The sequence below is a fragment of the Rhinoderma darwinii genome, chromosome 8 (assembly GCF_050947455.1).
Source record: "Rhinoderma darwinii isolate aRhiDar2 chromosome 8, aRhiDar2.hap1, whole genome shotgun sequence".
Lineage (NCBI taxonomy): Eukaryota > Metazoa > Chordata > Amphibia > Anura > Rhinodermatidae > Rhinoderma > Rhinoderma darwinii.
In genome coordinates, this window is record NC_134694.1 from 72,765,828 (window position 1) to 72,785,216 (window position 19,389).

General features: G+C 42.0%; 1 protein-coding gene across 5 annotated transcripts in view; it reads right to left on the bottom strand.

Moving 5' to 3' along the window:
• The window catches only part of ARHGEF9 (Cdc42 guanine nucleotide exchange factor 9), a 320,144-nt gene that overhangs the window by 97,772 nt on the left and 202,983 nt on the right, over positions 1–19,389 (bottom strand). For all 5 annotated transcript variants that reach the window (XM_075835737.1, XM_075835740.1, XM_075835743.1 and 2 more), the window contains one exon: positions 12,329–12,508. In XM_075835737.1, the coding sequence (XP_075691852.1) occupies positions 12,329–12,508 (180 nt within the window). The remainder of the gene's footprint in view (positions 1–12,328; positions 12,509–19,389) is intronic.

A 19,389-nucleotide genomic window follows, 5' to 3' on the forward strand; every position in this document is an offset into this window, starting at 1 on the left:
ACAGCCCCCTTAGTAGTGCCACACAGCCCCCTTAGTAGTGCCACACAGCCCCTTGTATATAGTGCCACACAGCTCCCCCCTTGTGTATAATGTCACACAGCCCCCTTAGTAGTGCCACACAGCCCCTTCTATATAATGCCACAGCTCAACCCCTTGTGCATAGTGCCACACAGCACCCCCTGTATAATGCCACACAGCCCCTCTTGTATATAGTGCCATACAGTCCCCCTAGTATGTAGTGCCACACAGCCCTCCCCTTGTATATAGTGCCACACAGCCCCCCTCCCTTGTAGATAGTGCCACATAGCCCCCTGTAGATAGTGCCACACAGCCCCTGTAGATAGTGTCAGACACCGACCCCTGCAGATTGCGCCACACAGCCCCCCTTGTATATAGTGCCACACAGCCCCCCTTGTGTATAGTGCCACCCTGCTCCCCCTTGTATATAGTGCCACCCTGCTCCCCCCTTGTATATAGCGCCACCCTGCTCCCCTTGTATATATTGCAACCCTGCTCCACCTTGTATATAGTGCCACCCTGCTCCCCTTGTTTATAGTGCCACCCTGCCCCCCTTGTATATAGTGTCACCCTGCTTCCCCTTGTATATAGTGCCACCCTGCTCCCTCTCCTTGTATATAGTGACACCCTGCTCCCAATCCTTGTATATAGTGACACCCTGCTCCCACCTTGTATATAGTGCCACCCTGCTCCCCCTTGTATATAGTGCCACCCTGCTCCCCCCTTGTATATAGTGCCACCCTGCTCTACCCTTGTATATAGTGCCACTCTGCTCCCCTTGTATATAGTGCCACCCTGCTCCCCTTGTATATAGTGCCTCCCTGCCCCCTTGTATATAGTGCCACCCTGCTCCCCCCTAGTATATAGTGCTACCCTGTTCCCCTGTTGTATATAGTGCAGCCCTGCTCCCCCTTGTATATAGTGTCACCCTGCTTCCCCTTGTATATAGTGCCACCCTGCTCCCCTTGTACATAGTGCCACCCTGCTCCCCCTTGTATATAGTGCCACCTTGCTCCCTCCCTTGTATATAGTGCCACCCTGCTACCCCTTGTATATAGTGCCACCCTGCCCCCTCTTGTATATAGTGCCACCCTGTTCCCCCTTGTACATAGTGCTCCCTGTAGATTGTGCCATACAGCCCTCTGTAGACCATGCTATGCAGTCCCCCATTTAGACAGTGTAAAACCCCACTTGTAGATAGCACCCCCACATCCCCCTTGTAGAGTGCTATACACCCCCCTGTAGATATCGCCATAAAGCCCCCTCTAGATAGCGCCATATGGCTCTCCCTGTATATAGTGCCACACAGGCCCCTCCCTTGCATATAGTTCCGCACAGCCCCCCTTAGTAGAAAGTGCCACACAGACCCCTGTAGATAGCACCATACACAGACCCCCTTTGATGCTAGTGATGCTATCGGGCATGAGGGGGCCCATGCCATCCTGCCCATAAATGTTAGGGGCCAGATGGCGTGGGCCCTGTAGTGGTGTCGCTGGGGGTCGTGTCGGCGAGAGGCACGGGCCCCCTCATGCCACGTGCTTTGTAACCGCCGCTACGGCTGCTACAGTGGTAGTTACGCCACTGATCTTGTACATACAAAATTTTAGCAATTGACTGAACATTCTGAGCTGGTTTGATTAACTTCGTAAACTGGATCAATATTTTTGGGGCTTTTTTGTGATGTGGGCAAGGAGTGAAACTACAAGTAATGTTAAATCCTGTTGAGGTTGGATCTTAACTACGATAGTGGGCATACTATTCTTTTGCAAAAACACCAAAAAATCTATGTCAGGCAAACACATATAAAGAAAATCGCCAAGCTCTATAAACACGTGAAACCTAACAACTTGAAGAAATGTATGTCGTCAAAAAACAAAATTATTACAGTATTTAAGAATAAAATTCTGTTTGCATATGAATTATAATATCTTGCATTGATTAATAATTTTTGCAAATGCATTGTCCTGTCCTCTTTGATGATAGAGGTTGTCCAACATTAGAACAAAAAGGTCTGATTCCCCCCCCCCCCCCCCACAAAAACAGTGCCACTCTTGCTCATGGGCTGTGTCTGGTATTGCAACTTGGACCCATTCAAGTGAATGTGGCTGAGCTGTAATACTGGATACATAGACTAGTATGGCACTGTTTCTAGAAAAAAATGCAACACTTTGTCTAATCTTGGATCCCCATTAAAGGGTTTATGTGGGTTTTTAAAACGAATCAACTATCCTTAGGATAGGCCATCAAATTTAAATCGGTCGGAGTTTCGACTCACAGCACCCAAGCTGATCAGCTGTTTGAAAGGGCCGCAGTGATCATGGGATCATTGTAACCTCTTCATTGTTCATATGGCTTCCTTCTCGTTCTTCCTTTGCACGCACCATTACATTTGTAGCGGCTGTGCAAGGTATTCTACCACTGTTCGATACACTTGAATAGAACAGTGGTGCAATACCTTGCACAGCCACTGAAGTGTAACGGCGCGTGCAAAGTACAAACAAGAAAGGAACCATGTAAACAATGAAGAGGCTGTGGCGTTCATACAAGAGTCGCGGACCCTTCAAACAGCTGATTGGTGGGGGTGCCGAGTACTGGACCCCCACCGATCTAATATTGTTTATAAGGATAGGTTATTAATTTTAAAACCTGTATTAGCCCTTTTAAGACTTGTATTTAAACATTCATTGGTGTTCAAAGTAACCAGTTTTCAAAAAGCAAGGAGATATCCCATAGTTCTCTTAACCTTTCTTATTGGCTGGTCTGGCATATTTTCATAAATAATGAGCATTTTTGCTATATGTTAATTACAATGCCGTTATAACAGCAAAGAGCCGACTGTCCTTTCACAGTGAGTGCTAGATTTCACAGGACTGAAATCGCACTGCAGGGGAATTGAACTATAGTTTGGGGAGAAAGGAAACACTGGTTATTTTTAGAATCTAATAAATCAAGCTATGAAATGTAGGAGTAACATTATGAAAAGGACACATAGTGCTGCTCAGTTATGAGTGCGTACTTACTATTAACCATTATTGCAGCTATGAGGTAAGACTCACCTGCAGGACATTTATCAGCCTATAAAGGTAATATGTTTGTATGGGATTCTAGCCGAGATAGGGGGGAATGTTAAATCTGAAAATTACAAATCATATGATCTTTAAGGCTATGTTCACACGGCTTATTTTCAGCCATTTTTCAGGCCGTAAATGCCCTGAAAAATGGCTGAAAATACGGAAGCTGAACAAACATCTGCCCATTGATTTCAATGGGAAAAACGGCATTTCGTAAAAAAACGGCGCGTAAAAAAAATGCCACGTAAAAAGAAGTGCATGTCACTTCTGGAGCCGTTTTTGGAACTGTTTTCCATTGGTTGAACAGAAAGACAGCTCCAAAAATGGCCGTAAAAAACGCATCAAAAAATGCTCGATCAGAAAATCAGAGGCTGTTTTCCCTTAAAAACAGCTCCGTATTTTACAGACCTTTTTTGTTTAGCGTGTGAACATACCCTAAGGGTAAGGCCACACGGAGCAGCCCTGACACGGTCGCAACGCAGCTAGCAACCATGTTCGGTGTGGCTGTCAAACAGCCTGTCAGTGGCCGCACGTTAATGAGGGTAAACCGTCCCTTTATCTGCAAAACCGTGTGTCCATGAATTAATACACCCTTTACGGCCGCACGATTTTGCAGTTTACAACAAGTTACCCCTATTCATTCTCTATGGCAGTGCCGGAAAATGCCGAACACTGGACTCGGCTATCTCCGGCACTCCCATAGAGAATGAATGGAGTGGTGGTGCACATGAGCGTGTAACCAGAATACCCCTTAACAAGGTATTTGACAGTCGCGCCTACATAGTGCCAGCACGGTTGTTGGCTGCATTGCGACCGTGTCAGGGCCGCTCTGTGTGGCCTTATCCTAAGAGGGCCACTGAGAAAAAAATTGGATTAGGAAGAAATAGTCATCAAATCATTCCTGTCTGGTCTGATGTTCAAAGACATCTTCAGAGTCTAGCATTAGGTCTATGTCCACTCAATGACTAACTGTATATTCTTTTTAACTGATATAGAAAAAATCCAAAATTAGGCTCACGTCCATTTGGTTCCTCAGGACACATGCTGGACAATATTAGGGCTTGGGTATGGACTTATGAACCCAGCTCTTTTAGGGCTTGTAAACACGTAGCGGAATTGCTGCATATTTTGAGTCTGGAATTGCGGACAGAAAACACGCAGCATCAAACAATAGCAGCAGTGGATGAGATTTAATAAATCTCATCCACATGCTCCATAAAAATTCAGAGCAGCAATTGACCTGCAGTGAGTATTTTTTGGACTGCAGCATGTCAATTCCTGTTGCAGGAAATTGTGTGGTTTTTCCACAGTGGAATTTCTGCTACTTTCTGCGGAATTGTTGCAGAAATTTTTCTGCAGCAATTCCGTTGAAAAAGGCAGACATTCTGCTTGGGCAAAAACACACAATTTTCTGCGTTTTTTCCGGAAGAAAATGGTGCGTATTTTGCTGCGTTTTTCTCAATGTTGGGAGATGGTGACATCTCCTCTGAAAGACGCAGCAATTCAGTCCACTTTCCGCAGCAGGAATTGACATGCTGCAGTACGAAAAATATGCACTGCAGGTCAATTTCTGCTCTGAATTTTTACGCAGTGTGTGGATGAGATTTATTAAATCTCATCCACTATGCTGCTACTGTTTTCTGCTGCGTATTTTCCGTACTAAATTCCGGCCGGAAAAAACGCAGCAATTGCGCAGCGTGTGGACCAGCCCTTACAATTCCACTTTGCACATGAGCAATTACGAGATGACAGCAATGTAGCAGGGTGATTGTGTATTATGAAGTATATTTGGAAATAGTTTGTTGTTTTCATGAAAGGATAATGGAATAGGGTTTGTTCTTTGGACGCAAGATTGTTGCAAAACATATTCATTTGACCCCTTGAAGTCCAAGCAATTTTTCATTTTTTTTCATTTTTTTTTTCACTCCCCACTTTCAAAGAGCCATAGCTTTTTTATTTTAATATCAATGGAGAAGTTGTAGTTTCTATTGCCACTATTTAAAGTACCATATAATGTACTGGGAAACTGAAAACAATATCTTTTTGAATTCGAAAAAACTGAGATTCCTCTATTGTTTTTTGGATTTTGTTTTTACAGCTTTCACCTTGCGGTAATAACGACAGCTTCACTTTATTCTGCAGGTCAATACCATTGCGGCAATATTAAATTTATATAGTTTTTGTAATGTTTTACTGCTTTTAAAAACAAAAAACTATTTGTTAAAAAAAAATTGTTTTGTGTCACCATATTCTGAAAGCCATAACTTTAAAAAATTTTCGTCGTTTGAGCGGTGTGAGGGCTTGTTTTTTGTGGGAGGAGCTGTAGTTTCTATTGGCACCATCTTTTGATACATACGACTTTTTGATCACTTTTTATAAAATAAAATTGTTACAGCTAACGTGTCAAAACAATAGAGATTCTAAAGGTGTTTTTTTTACGCTGTTCACCGTGCAGGTTAAATAATGTTATGTTGTAATAGTTAAGACTTTTGCGGAAGCGGCGATACCAATTTTGTTTAGTTATATAATTTTTTACATTACTTTAACCCCTTCCCGCGATTGGGCGTGACTGTACATCTGGAATCAAACTGATTTTCCACAATAGGGTGTACAGTTCAGACTCGCGGCACAGGTCTAATCAGAGTGGCCCTGTGCCGGCAAGAGCTTTGATTGGCCAGTCAGTGCTGACAGGCAAATCACAGCGCAGGAGACTTGTTTTGCCGGCATCTCCGGCTCTGACAAGCTCATTTCTGTCAGAGAGCTTGTCAGAGTCGGAAGCCAGTGAAAGGACAGTGAGAGATTGTTAAAGGAAAAAAAATCACCCCCCTTTGGTGCCCACTGGTTATAAAATATATAATTATATAATTTCAGTCACCCACAGTGCCCTTCTGCCGTGTGATCTGTGCCCAGCTATCACCTGTCGCAGTACCTGGTCCCCATCACCCTGCTGTGTCCCTAGATTGCCCACTGCCCGAGTTCAGTGTTAGGTAGCAATGCCACATCTCATTTAGTTTTCCCCCTGGTAGGTAGGGTACGCTTACTCTTTGAATACAGCAGGCTCGCTGGTCTGTTCTCATTCCGCAGTTGAGAGTAGCGCTGTTTATTTTTTGTTAAAAAAAGTTTTAAAAAAAAAGTTACAAAAATTTTGTGTTAGTTAGTAGCTGAACTAAATTATGGCGAAAAGAGTCTTCACAGCCGAGGAAGCATATTAAATGCTGTGTTCCGATACGGACAGCGCAAGTGAAGGTGAAGCACAGTTCGTGCTTTCATCTTTATCCAGTGACTCAGAGTCTGCACCCCCCCCCCCCTCGGCGTAGGTCCTGCTCTGCCTGAGCTGACATGGGAAGCTGCGGGCAATTATACCGCCTAGGTGCCCGAATTTACAGCCCCCTCAGGCATTCAAATTGAACTACGGATTTCAGCCCCATTGATTATTTTAAAGTTTTTTTTTCATACGCCATTTTAGATTTAATGGTCCAGCAGACCAACATATATGCGGAACAATTTATCTACCAGAACCCCGACTCTTTTTATGGGAGACGCCAAAATTGGACCCCCAAAAACGCAGTGGAATTGCGGAAGTTTTGTGGCTTATTTTTAAGTTTTGTTCTCATAAAAAAGCCCATTATTAGAGATAATTAGTCCCCTGATATTTTATATAACAGCCCCCTTTACCGCACAGTAATGACAAGGATGCGATTGGAATCATCGTTAAATTCCTGCATTACAATGACAATAGTAACTGCCCACCCCCACAGGACCCAAATTAACCCTTGCTGTACCTGCAAATTCCCTGGTGACCCCTTTTACCTGACTATTAACACTTAGTGTACAGGGATAGTCATATTAGGAGGAGTGGGACAGAGATAGTGAGCGTGTGAGAATTACAAGTAACTTATAAGGTAAGTGGGTGGCGTAATAATTAGGATTGTGATACCGTGTTTATACTGTACTGTGATTAGGTACTGTATTTTATATATGAGAGTGACTACTGTATGTTAATAAATATCACCTTTATTTACTATGTGGTCTTATTCCCTTGAGTAGCAGCAAAAGCAATTAGATTGACGTTAGTATAAGGAAAAGGTAGGGGAACTAGGTATAACCCTAGTGACCCTGATTATAAAGGTGGTAGTAATAGTGGGTGACACTAACCAGTGAACCCCACTATTACCACCCCACCCCCTTTAACATTGGCGAGCCAGCCCAGAATTTCTTTCTGTCTTTTGTACAATAAAATTGTGTTAAAACGTCAACTGCAGATAGGCGGAGAGGCGTGGACAGGTAACGTACGTACACTGTGTAGTGTTAGGTTATACTGTGCGCCTAGTCCTTTTTGAAGTTCAGACGAGTAACACAGTTTTATTTAAGGCTTGATACAGGATACAATTGATCAGAGAACCTATTGTTTTTTATTTTATTTTCTGAGGTATTGACGTCTTTTTATTTGCTTTGCGGTGTGCTGCTCTACGGCGACGAATCGTCAGGCGAGCGAGATGGACTTCTCCACACTTAAACACTTCGCCAAAAACAGTCAATTTAATCCAGTAACAACTACAACAAACAAGTCAACAGGAATGCTGTGGTCCACTCTGCTGGTCGAGGCTTATGCACATGATAAGTTGTGTATTAGCAAGGGGAGCGTTCTTAACAAAACCTCCAAACGTCTCCACATGCTCGCTAAATTAATCTGTGTGTATGAGGAGACGTGGAAGCCTGATCACTCAGAAATAAAGAGTGATATCTTCCCTGCCAGTGTTGTGCCAACAATATGCGGGTTTGTGCTTTGCAGACACAACTGGCAGAGAATGCCCAATGTAGAGATAAGCAAATTTGCATGCTGGAATCGCAGGTGATAGATTTGAGAAATCATGGTGATGATATTGATGCACAGCTGACTGGGTCTTATGCTGTGATCAATGTGTTTAAGGATAAGGCGGCATCTACAGATGAGATCATTGCCAAGTTGAATGATGAACTTGCTACTAGGTCACAATTGGTTGCCAGTATGCAAAACATCATAAAAGATTTCTCAAAAATGTTACCGGTCTTGTCTTTCTCAAGGCCTGATTCTGCAGTAAGTTTGCCCTCTACAGGGCAAAAAGGGGGGAGTAGTAAGAGTGATGGACCAGATGTCACAAATCGTGTTCCCATCAGGAATCCTCAAGGTAACATTGTTACAAAAGTTTTACGCAGATGTAAGCGTACTATATTTAGAAGTGCGTCCCTAGCCATGCAGAACTTTAAGAGATCATGCACCGTTGACTGCCTTAAGTCCAGCAGAGCATGTACTGTTTAATGTTTTGCATGTGCCGGATCAGGCCACATTGTGAAGTACTGCGAGTCTTTGAGTACTAAGAAATATGGTCCTGTTAAATGCTTTAAATGTGGTCAGATGGGATATATTGCTAGGAACTGCCACGGCATAAGCAACCATGGAAAGCCCAGCGAAATGGCAATAGAAAATGGCCACGTCACAACAAACGATGAGTTTAGACAAAATGGCTGCATAAGAGTACAGCCTTATGTGCTCCGCCACGTACTCAAGGGTCTAAATGACCAACCACAACTGGGGAGGAGTTTAGGAAGTTGGCCATAAATTGTATGTTCAGTCAGGTGTTATGTCCGTAATGTGTGTTTATGGTCTGTTGTGTTTGTCCCCAGTTGTCCGTTTGTTTTCATTTGTGTTTTTATTTTGTGGTTCTTTCACATATTCCATTGTGGTGTATCTCTGGTTATCAATAATATTTATTTATACTATATAGGTGTTGCCTGTATTTATAATGCATAATTTTGGACAGGGGGAGATATCCCTTGCATTACACCCATATCTTGATTTTAAGATAATGGGTTTCGTAAGACAGGGATATAGTTCCACAAACCTGAGCATTGGGAAGAACCACAAAAACAGAGCTTCATCCACAGCTCCCCTCAGATATCCTGACCTACACCAGTGTTGGGATACCGAGGGGTCCTGTGAAATGAAGGCCAACCCAATACCCTCTTCAAACTTAAAACACAGGTCAAGGATATTGGTGCTGGTATCAAATACAGAACGTTTCATATACTATCCACGCGACTAACTGCACCGAAAGAGGCATACTCCTCCCAGGAGCATACTGTACCCTTAATCCCGTATTAGGCGTTAATGTGGTTGATCAGAAGGGAAGAACTCCTGTGACTCCTGAAAAGAGACTCGACATCCGTCCAGACACCCCTGTGAGACTCCAGACGATTCCTCTTGTGTTTGGCATCTAACTAAGAAAGCTCTTGCTAGACTTCAATGAGGATGGGGATGTCGTGGGGAAACTGAAAGATTCCCAACACAAAGCCACTATTCAGTTGGAAGATGACACTAAAAAGATCACAGTAATTGTGAACAACCTTAAGGCGGACTCTGAAGTGTCTTGGTGGGAGAGCTTGCTCAGATATCGTCCCAAGGCCACTTCCTTCTTCAACTTGCTCATCCACAGAGTGATAATCCTTCGCATCCTTGTGGCGATTATGTACGTTGGACTGTTCTGCGTGTACCGACGAATGAAAGGACTGGTTGGCCAAATACAATGAGGTCACGCAGAAAGACTGAATACATTCGTAGATGGGGTCTAAGGATATAATGATACAGTTCTGCAACCCGGAATTGTTTATTGTGTGTGTATATATATTTGTAAAGCGTAAATCTGAATCAATTTGTCGTACAAAAACTTTCAAGGAGTACATATAGACATTCTAGGTGTAGATATGTGTCCGCAACATAAGCATACTCAGTGAGGACGTGCCCGTCCCACAGTAAGTGAGTGTGTACGTGTAGGCGGGTATATATTTACAGCCTGTAGTCCCCCCCATTTGCATGTGTACCTTGCACGTGTTTATGGAGGGGTAGTGAGAGATGCTGGTTGAGCATGAATCTCTATATGTACATATACCTATGGTTTGGGGGGAATATTTTTGTATGTTTGGTTATTTTTCACTTTGTTTGTATGATTGGGTAGTGTTTAGGAACCCTTAGGGACAGGTAAGGTATTTACACACCATTGTAGGTATTTGCCACCTCAACCTGAGAACTGGTAAGATCAATACGATGATGGATTGAATGTTAGAGGGGAAATGGAAGGTGATTCTCTGCCCCATAGTAGATTCCTGGGTACTGAGACATCATCTCCTCCTCGGGGGTGTGTAGAAACCTGTATATCGGCTCACAAAGATTGTTTCGTCTTCAATCAAGATGCTGGGAAAAGTAATGTCCATAAGTTAACCCTTGCTTCCCCTGAGTCGCTGAGTTAACCCTGTCTCTGAGTCCCTGTTAACCCTTGCTGCCCTGAGTCCCTGTTAACCCTTGCTGGCCTGAGTCCCTGATGACCCTTGCTGCCCTGAGTTAACACTTGTTGCCCTTGCTGTCCCTGAGTAACCCTTGCTGTCCCTTAGTAACCCTTGCTGTCCCTGAGTAACCTTGCAGTAACCCTTGCAGTCCCTCTGTCCCTGAAGTTAACCCATTGCTGGCTACCCCTTGCAGTCCCTGAGTAACCCTTGCTGTACCTGCAAATTCCCTGGTGACCCCTTTTACCTGATTATTAACACTTAGTGTACAGAGACAGTTATATTAGGAGGGAGTGGGACAGAGATAGTGAGCGTGTGAGGATTACAAGTAACTTATGTGTATTGTGTTGTAACGTAACTTCTATGTATGTTTAGGTAAGTGGGTGGCGGTATAATTAGGATTGTGATACCGTGTTTATACTGTACAGTGATTAGTTACTGTATTTTATATATGAGAGTGATTACTGTATGTTAATAAATATCACCTTTATTTACTATGCGGTCTTATTCCCTTGAGTAGCAGCAAAAGCAATTAGATCGAGGTTAGTTTAAGGAAAAGGTAGGGGAACTAGGCATAACCCTGATTATAAGGGCAGTAGTAATAGTGGGTGACACTAACCAGTGAACCCCGCTATTACCACCCCACCCCCTTTAACAATTTACTAAAATAGATATGCCAGGAAAGGTGACAGGTCCTCTGTAAGGGTATAATATATGAGTATTATACATATTGTACTCCTATTTTACTACAGCTAAACTTGCATGTTGACCTTCTGTATTCTGTCCGCTTTATGTCTATAATGTCTACTAATCTGCAATTTTAATTGGACCAGGATGTAACCATTTACTAATGAGCATAAGCTTCTGATGTGATATCTTGACAGGGAGACAAAAAATAAATATGGAAATCCATGGTTAAATCCTTTGAGACTTTCCAAAAATAGAAGCCTATTCTTTGGGGATTTGGCAAAACAGAAGCTTAACCAGGTCACGCCTGCCACCGAAAGTGGAGACACGGAGATGTGAGCACAGAGAGTTGCTGCTACTTCCGCAGAACTTCCACAGCCATCTGAAGCGTTGTGTTTCTACATGGAGAAGAAATTCCTGGGCACAGGCTCATTCTTTATCACTCATGTATTTTTGAGACAGCAGTGCAATAAATCATCACAGGGAGATAGATGTATATGCTGGTAAGAATATTAATCAGTGTCACTGTGGGTTAGTCAGGTATATTATTAGCACATCTTTGCTACGCTTGGATGTATGCAGTTGGAAAAAATATATAAATATATATATATATATATACATATATATGGGCAGCACTCCAAATACAAAGTGAAAAAAAGAGCTACTTTATTAGCCCTGGTGCGACGTTTCGACTCTACACACTAGAGCCTTTCACAAGCTTACTATTACCTGTGCCACTGGACCGTGGACATTTTATATATATATATATATATATATATATATATATATATATATATAAATAAAATTATTTTTCTGCATTAGGACAGATCCTAGTGTTAAAATATTGTAATGTTAGTAGCAGGCATGGGGCACTTCATGTCTTCTATCATCACTCATCTTGATTATAATGTTATAATGCTCTATTATGACAGCTTTAGCACAGCTTAACTACAAACTTTTGTGTTTGCTTTGTTTGCTTTATTTTTGAAGTGCTACATAATTTTGTGCTCACTGATGCAATGCAGAACTAGAAACAGCTGTTGAGTTTGAGGCTATTAAATGATGTTATTATAGTTAACATGATTAATGCTGGAGGAGGTGATGCCGATATGCAGGCTGATACACGTGTTAATCAGAATATTATCATTACTATAGCATCACAAGTATCTCAGAACAGTATTATAGGCCTTTAGTATGTTGTGGAAATAATTGATAGTGTGTGGAGTATTACTCACCCTCACAAAGCTGGCTGGAAACCATCCTTCCTCATCATCTATCTGACCCCACCACCAGTCCTTATTGGAAGCATCCAGGACCTTGATGACGTCTCCAGCTTTAAATGCCAACTCCCGGTTGGCCATGGTGACGTGATCCCATGCTGCCTCAGCACTTACAATAGATCCACCGCTGATCAGCTGCAGAGACAAGAGAGGGTCATTAGTGTTACTTATGCTCAGCATTTTGTGCTGTTGTATTTTTTAACAAATGACAAAGAACATTAATATTAAAATACACACAACATGCGACACAAGACAGAAGGTGAATGATTGCAGCAGCAGCAGCAGCACTGCACTGCCTAATCTAATGCGCACCACCAGAATCTCAATTGCCACATTCACACGGTAACATGTAAATCAGGTGCCAGGCAGCATCATGACATACAAATAAAAACACATGAGCTTAGGGGGATAAAGCTAAAAGGGGAGCACTATGAATGAGAGGGTGCGTGTTGACCAATGCAAATGCATTAATTCAAAAGTTGTGTGCACAAGAACAATATTACTAGAATTGCAACTGTACAGTTCATAATGTTTTACAAACTTTTTGGCAAACCATTAATAATTCTGTATGATGAATGAGAGAAGGCATGGTGGATTAGACCACATGGACTATACACGCAACCTTCAGTCTATTCCAACATACTTATAAAACTGTAGACATAGACATTATTTACCAACTGGCCTCTCACTAAGTTCACACTAGCGTTAGTATACGTTTACCACTCTTCCGTCAGAGGAAGAGAAGATCGAAAGATTAAACGGAAAGCAACGGTTCCGTTAGAATTACCATTGATTTCAATGGTAATTATTTTGTATCAATTGCTTTCCGTTTGTTTCCGGACGCTAGGTTTCCATTTTTATTTTTTTATGGAAGCAAAAGTGCAGTCTGCAGAACATTTGTTTCCGGGAAAAACAGAAACCTAGCAAACGGAAAGCAACTGAAATAAAAGAATTACCATTGAAATCAATGGTAATTCTAACAGAAACGTTGCTTTCCGTTTAATCTTTGAATCCCCTCTTCTTCTGATGGAAAAGAGGTAAACCTATACTAACGCTAGTGTAAACTTAGCCTAAGGCCCAGAGGTATACCTTGAAGCTTCTGGGCCTAGTGTAAAATCTGCTACAGGGTCCCCAGCTCTTATGTGCTATTTATAATACTGATGTTTTCTCATGCGGCAGAAGGGCCTTTGGACCCCCTTATGCACCAGGACTCAAATGTGACTGCTACCTCTGCACCCCACCATCTCTATATATATAGTGAGACTCATAGGATACAAGAACTAGATTACAAACTGTGTACAGTTCTGTGGAATATGTTGCCACAAGATTAGCAACAAGGAAGAAATAAAGGGCTAAAGCAACAAACACTATTCAGTTCTGTGGCCTGGTGGGCACTAGAATAGCTTTAAAATTCTTGGACTCAATGTAAACACTATACAGCACTATTGTCACAAGTCACAGTATAATCTTACAGGATTGCTATGTACTATAAAATGAAACCATACCTCTTAGCAAAAAAAGAGAACTACTGTACTTCAAAATCCTTGTGCAGTAATTGTGGGCAGCCTTGTATGCTCAGCCACCAATGCCAGCCACATTAGCTCTTACGGGGGCCATTTTTCAGTCACCCAGTCACCTACATGTTCCTTTCTCTCTCCCTCTCTCAGGTCTCCTTTGCAGTTAAAGGGAAAAAACATGTATGGTGACAAACATGATCGGTCCCCATCAGTTTTCATGATTGTTGGCAGCACATTTCCTGTTTACACAGAGATGTTCAGCCAACAACGATAATTTTATAGGCAGCATAAACGACGTGGTCAGCCGACAAACAAGTGTTTGCTCATTTGTTGGCTGATCGCTACCCTGTTTACACTGGCCATTAATTCGGCAGATCATTAGCCCATGTAAATGGTCACTCAGTCCCAGTGGTAAATGTCTTATCCCAACAGAGGTTATTACACCTGGCAATAGTAGGTAATTATTGTCACTTTACCACTGTTTAATATATTGTTGTGACTTTTGGCATTCTGCTATTTATTATCATTTTCTATAAGGCTATTAGGCCCAGTTCACACTGAGTTTTCTCTACACTCTCTAGTTCTAGGCTTCTGCTGATATTGTATGTTTGTGGAATATGTTGGGAGAGTGTATACTGTAAGCTCAGAGCAGCCCAAGATATAATGTACAGGCCTTGAATCACTAATATGTTCTTCCTCAACTAAAATTGCAATAATGATGGCTAGGAATCATGGAGAAGGGCAATTTTCAGAACGGTTTCTCACTCTCTTGGGTTTATCTGTTTACATTGCTTGCACAATACAGTGTTTGATGTGTGATCCCCAGCTCTTCATTCTACAACACAGCAGGAAAGGAGAAGACATGCAGTCAAGGCCGAGCAGCCGAGCAGAGCTAGCTATCCCTGGGACAGAAGGCAGCACTTGATAATGTCATAGCCCTCCACAGCCTCCCTTAATCTGTAATACAAGGACGGGCCAGTGGAGCATGCAGCTTGAGTCCGGTTCAAATCCCAAGAGTTTTACTACTTGACTCCAGATTAAATACGCTAGCTCCACTGTTCCTGTGAGAGCTCCAACACTACAAATACGTCTAATTTATGTAGCTGTATTACATAGATATATTCACACCTCATGAATACAACGAAATTGGTTGACATAGATTATCAATCCAGGTAAAACCTATGATGGTTACTGATAACCCTGAGAAGAAAGAAAGAAAGAAAGAAATACTTTGATACATTTTCCCTATAAAGATATGGCATGGTGCGAAATATTATTGTATTGACCCACATTTATTTTTCTAAACCCTATGATCTTAGCATTGATGACCACTTACTGTTCTCTAAGCACAGGTACCTGAATATGGATGCAATAATTGTAGTCATGTATAAATATGCATAGGATGGATATGTCAAGATTTTCCTGTCACTGTCTCAGAAGAAAGCATAAGAGGTAATCTGTGAGACCCCACCAATCCAGAAATAAATGGTTGTACACTGTTCCACTGGATGGAGTTTACCTCTGAAATAGTGCTGCCATGTTTGCATGTTTTGTGACAATAACTCCATGTAACTTTTATTATGTCCTGTTAGAACGACTTGCCCCTGTGACTTTTTTTTTGATCCGAGCTTCACCACAATGTATTTCCATCCCAATTTTGTATTGCCTTTGTAAAGTTTTCTTGTATAAAATGTATTTTTGGCGATGTTCCTCCCTGCTGAGTGCCAAAGGTTCTGACTGCTCAGAGGACTTTCTGGATGTGGAAAACTACGGTATAATTAAACTAGCAAAGCCAATGAATCAGTGAACCATAAGGGTATGTTCACACGGCCAAATTTCAGACGTATACGAGGCGTATTATGCCTCGTTTTACGTCTGAAAATATGGCTACAATACGTCGGCAAACATCTGCCCATTCATTTGAATGGGTTTGCTGACGTACTGTGCAGACGACCTGTTATTTACGCGTCGTCGTTTGACAGCTGTCAAACGACGACTCGTAAAAATACAGCCTCGTCAAAAGAAGTGCAGGACACTTCTTTCAGACGTTTTTGGAGCTGTTTTCTCATAGACTCCAATGAAAACAGCTCCAAAAACGAGTTGGTAAAAAAATGAGTTGGTAAAAATGCGAGTTGGTAAAAAACGTCTGAAAAGCAGGGTCTGTTTTCCCTTGAAAACAGCTCTGGATTTTCAGACGTTTTGGTTGACTACGTGTGAACATACCCTTACTGTTTTCACTAGATGCTGCCACCATAGGGCAGCATCACTTTCTCTCACCACATACAGGAGAGTTCAGTCAGTGTAGGAATGTGGAGGTGGTTAGTGGTGGTTGGCTCAGTGATGGGCACCACTACATCTGTTTTTTATAGAGTCACTGGGGACTGTAATCACTAAATGGGCATTGCATGCCCCACATATCTGGGTAAAATGTAGCACTAAATAGCTTTATATGGGCAAAAAATAGCACTTTTTGGCTCTATGTAGGCAAACTATAGCACTCTGTGGACACTGGCACTATACAGGCAAAGTATGGCACTATAAAACCTATAACTAGGAGTCTGACACACGAGAATTGGGTTAAAAGATATGAAAGTTTATTGAGACAAATTAAAAATACAAATAATCACACCCCCAGACGAAGGCTTCCGGGCCGAAACGCGCGTCGGGGTGGACGCCAGTCATTTGCATTTGCATCCTGTCATGGGTAAGAGACATGTGCACATTTGCACAGTTCATTATTATGTATTTTTGATCTTCGGTCACTCGCTGCATGTGCTCTTTTTGTAACTGTGATTCATTACTGCTTGAGACATACTGTGCAGATTAATTACCAACATCTATATACCTTTGTTGCATTCGTCTCCCAGCACCTACCAAGTGTCCCATGATTAGCTGTTTGTACACCACTATGACTGTTATTTAACACAGGTGTGCTCAGTTTGTCTGCACAGCGTTGTTCTGTGAGATATTTGTTCTGGCTGTCCATTGTTTCCTGTGGTTCACATCTCTACTAATTTTATACATGTGATTATTTGTATTTTTAATTTGTCTCAATAAACTTTCATATCTTTTAACCCAATTCTCGTGTGTCAGACTCCTAGTTATAGGTTTTGTTGTATATCCAGTGGGTCCACCGGTACCGCCATGCTTAGTTTGGGCCTGAGGCTCGGTTCCCGACAGTGTCCGCACATTATTGTGATGGGCCATTAACCATGAATTCTCTAGGGAACCGTTTGGTGTCCTCCATTTAGGTACAGTAAAGTATGGCACTATATAGACTATGTAGGTATCTTTTTAGCTGGCTTTATATGAACCCTGTATGACACTATCCAGGCAAGGTATTGCACTCTGTGTAATTTAATAGGCAGTATGTGTATGAGCAATGTGTAGACATATATGGGTGTTGTATGGCACCTTCTGGTAAATGTGTGCACTATTTATATTATCTTGGGACTGTATAGTACTAAAGTTCAAATATAATATATTAAGATAGCTGGCAATCAGCAGTTTCTCGCATGTATATGTATCTATGAACATAATTTGGTAATAGTCTTATATATGGCTACCAGTTGCATATATCTAAAATAAACCAGACCGATCCAAGTCATCATTGCGGGTGCAAGTGCTTGCACACAGAAGGACAATGGAATTTTATTACCAGTAAGGCTTCCTTCACATCTGCGTCAGGGCTCCATTCCGACGTTCCGTGGAGCTTTCCATCGGAACGGAGCCCTGACAGACACAAACAGAAACCGTAGGCTTCCGTTTCCATCACCATTGATTTCAATGGTGACGCATCTGGTGCCAATGGTTTCCGTTTGTCCCCGTTGTGCAAGGGATCCGTCGTTTTGACAGAATCAATAGCATAGTCGACTACGGTATTGATTCCGTCAAAACGACGGAAAACCTGCACAACGTAGACAAACGGAAACCATTGGCACCGGATCCGTCACCATTGAAATCAATGGTGATGGAAATTTGGAATTTGTGTCTGTCAGGGCTCCGTTCCGACGGAAAGCTCCAACGGAAAGTCAGAATGGAACCCTAGCGCAGATGTGAACGAAGCCTTAGATGGTTTTAACTTGTTTTGTATCAAATACATCTTGTATTTTCTTCCTCAAATCTTGTTGCGTGTGCACTACTTGATAATGTGCTTTTTTTCTCTTGGTTGGTAGTTGAATTCTTTGCACATGTTGTGGCACCCCAATACATATATTTAACCATTACATTACAAGTTCTCAATGCTCCAGACATTGCTATTCCTTCAACAATCCAAGAACCATTTTAGCGGCAGAGGGTATAATTATATTGTCAATGTGTGTGTAACACTAAATAACATTGTTAGCAATTCTGGCCTGCTCTGTCCAGCCTTTGTCATGCTTCATAATAAAAGAGGCATTAACTGATGGCCCAGGACATGCAGAGAATAGGACAGTGAAAGGAGCAAGGAATATGTAATGAACACCTTACCATGAACGAGCCTGCAGGCTGGAGATAACAGCACTTTTGCTGCGAGGCCGTTGTGAAGACAGACTGCAACACTAGCCAAGTGTGTTGTGCAAAGGAGACAATCCGCTCCAACACTCAACATGAGCAAGACTGTAGATTGCTAGCGCCGCATTCTTTCCTGTTGCCTCACTTCACATTCATTTTTTTTGTCCTCACCTTTAAAAGGAGCACATGTAATAATACAACACAACTACTCTGGCTTAGAAAAGACAACCATGCCCGGCTATGTAATGCAACACCCATTCTGTGATATGACAAGATGAAGATGGTACCATTTGCTCCTACACCAGTTCTGGGATTTAAACGTGCTCATAACGATGAAGTTTGATTGGTCGTGGTGATGTATGTAGACCTGAATAATCAAACCCAGATCAACAACTTATACAAAAGCGACAGTACCATCAAACGTTCTATAAAAATCCAGCCTGTTAAACATCTTTGCAGCATACAATTAATATCATGAGAGTCCTCAGCACGTTTCATTAAAGGGCTCATGCCCACAGCCGTATTACAGATCTGTGTGGTAGGGACCTGAAGTTTGGTACCCATAGAATTAAGTCGGACTATACGGTACCTCTGTGTGCCGCAGAGACACACGTTTTTGCACAATGATTCCATCGTGAAAAAAAAGATTGTGGAATGCTCCTTTGCATGTTGTAATATGGCAGACCCATGATGGCAATGCCATGTGCATAGACCCTTATACTATTCAATGGACAATGAAAGGAATTAGTAATTTTACATCTGCATCAAAGGTGATGGAAAAAACATACATAATTGTATCCCGCAGCCCTATATGTCAAGAGAGGTTCTGGGGAACTTCTTTCATTAAAATATCCAATTAGATTTTTATGTTTGTTTTTTCAAATTGTACTGTATTTTCTGACAATAAGACTTACTTTGAAGTGAAAAAAAAAATTGTAGTGAAATGTTTGTCTAATACCAAAATGTGATGGTCCTAAAGGGAACTGATCCAATCAGACAGTGGGA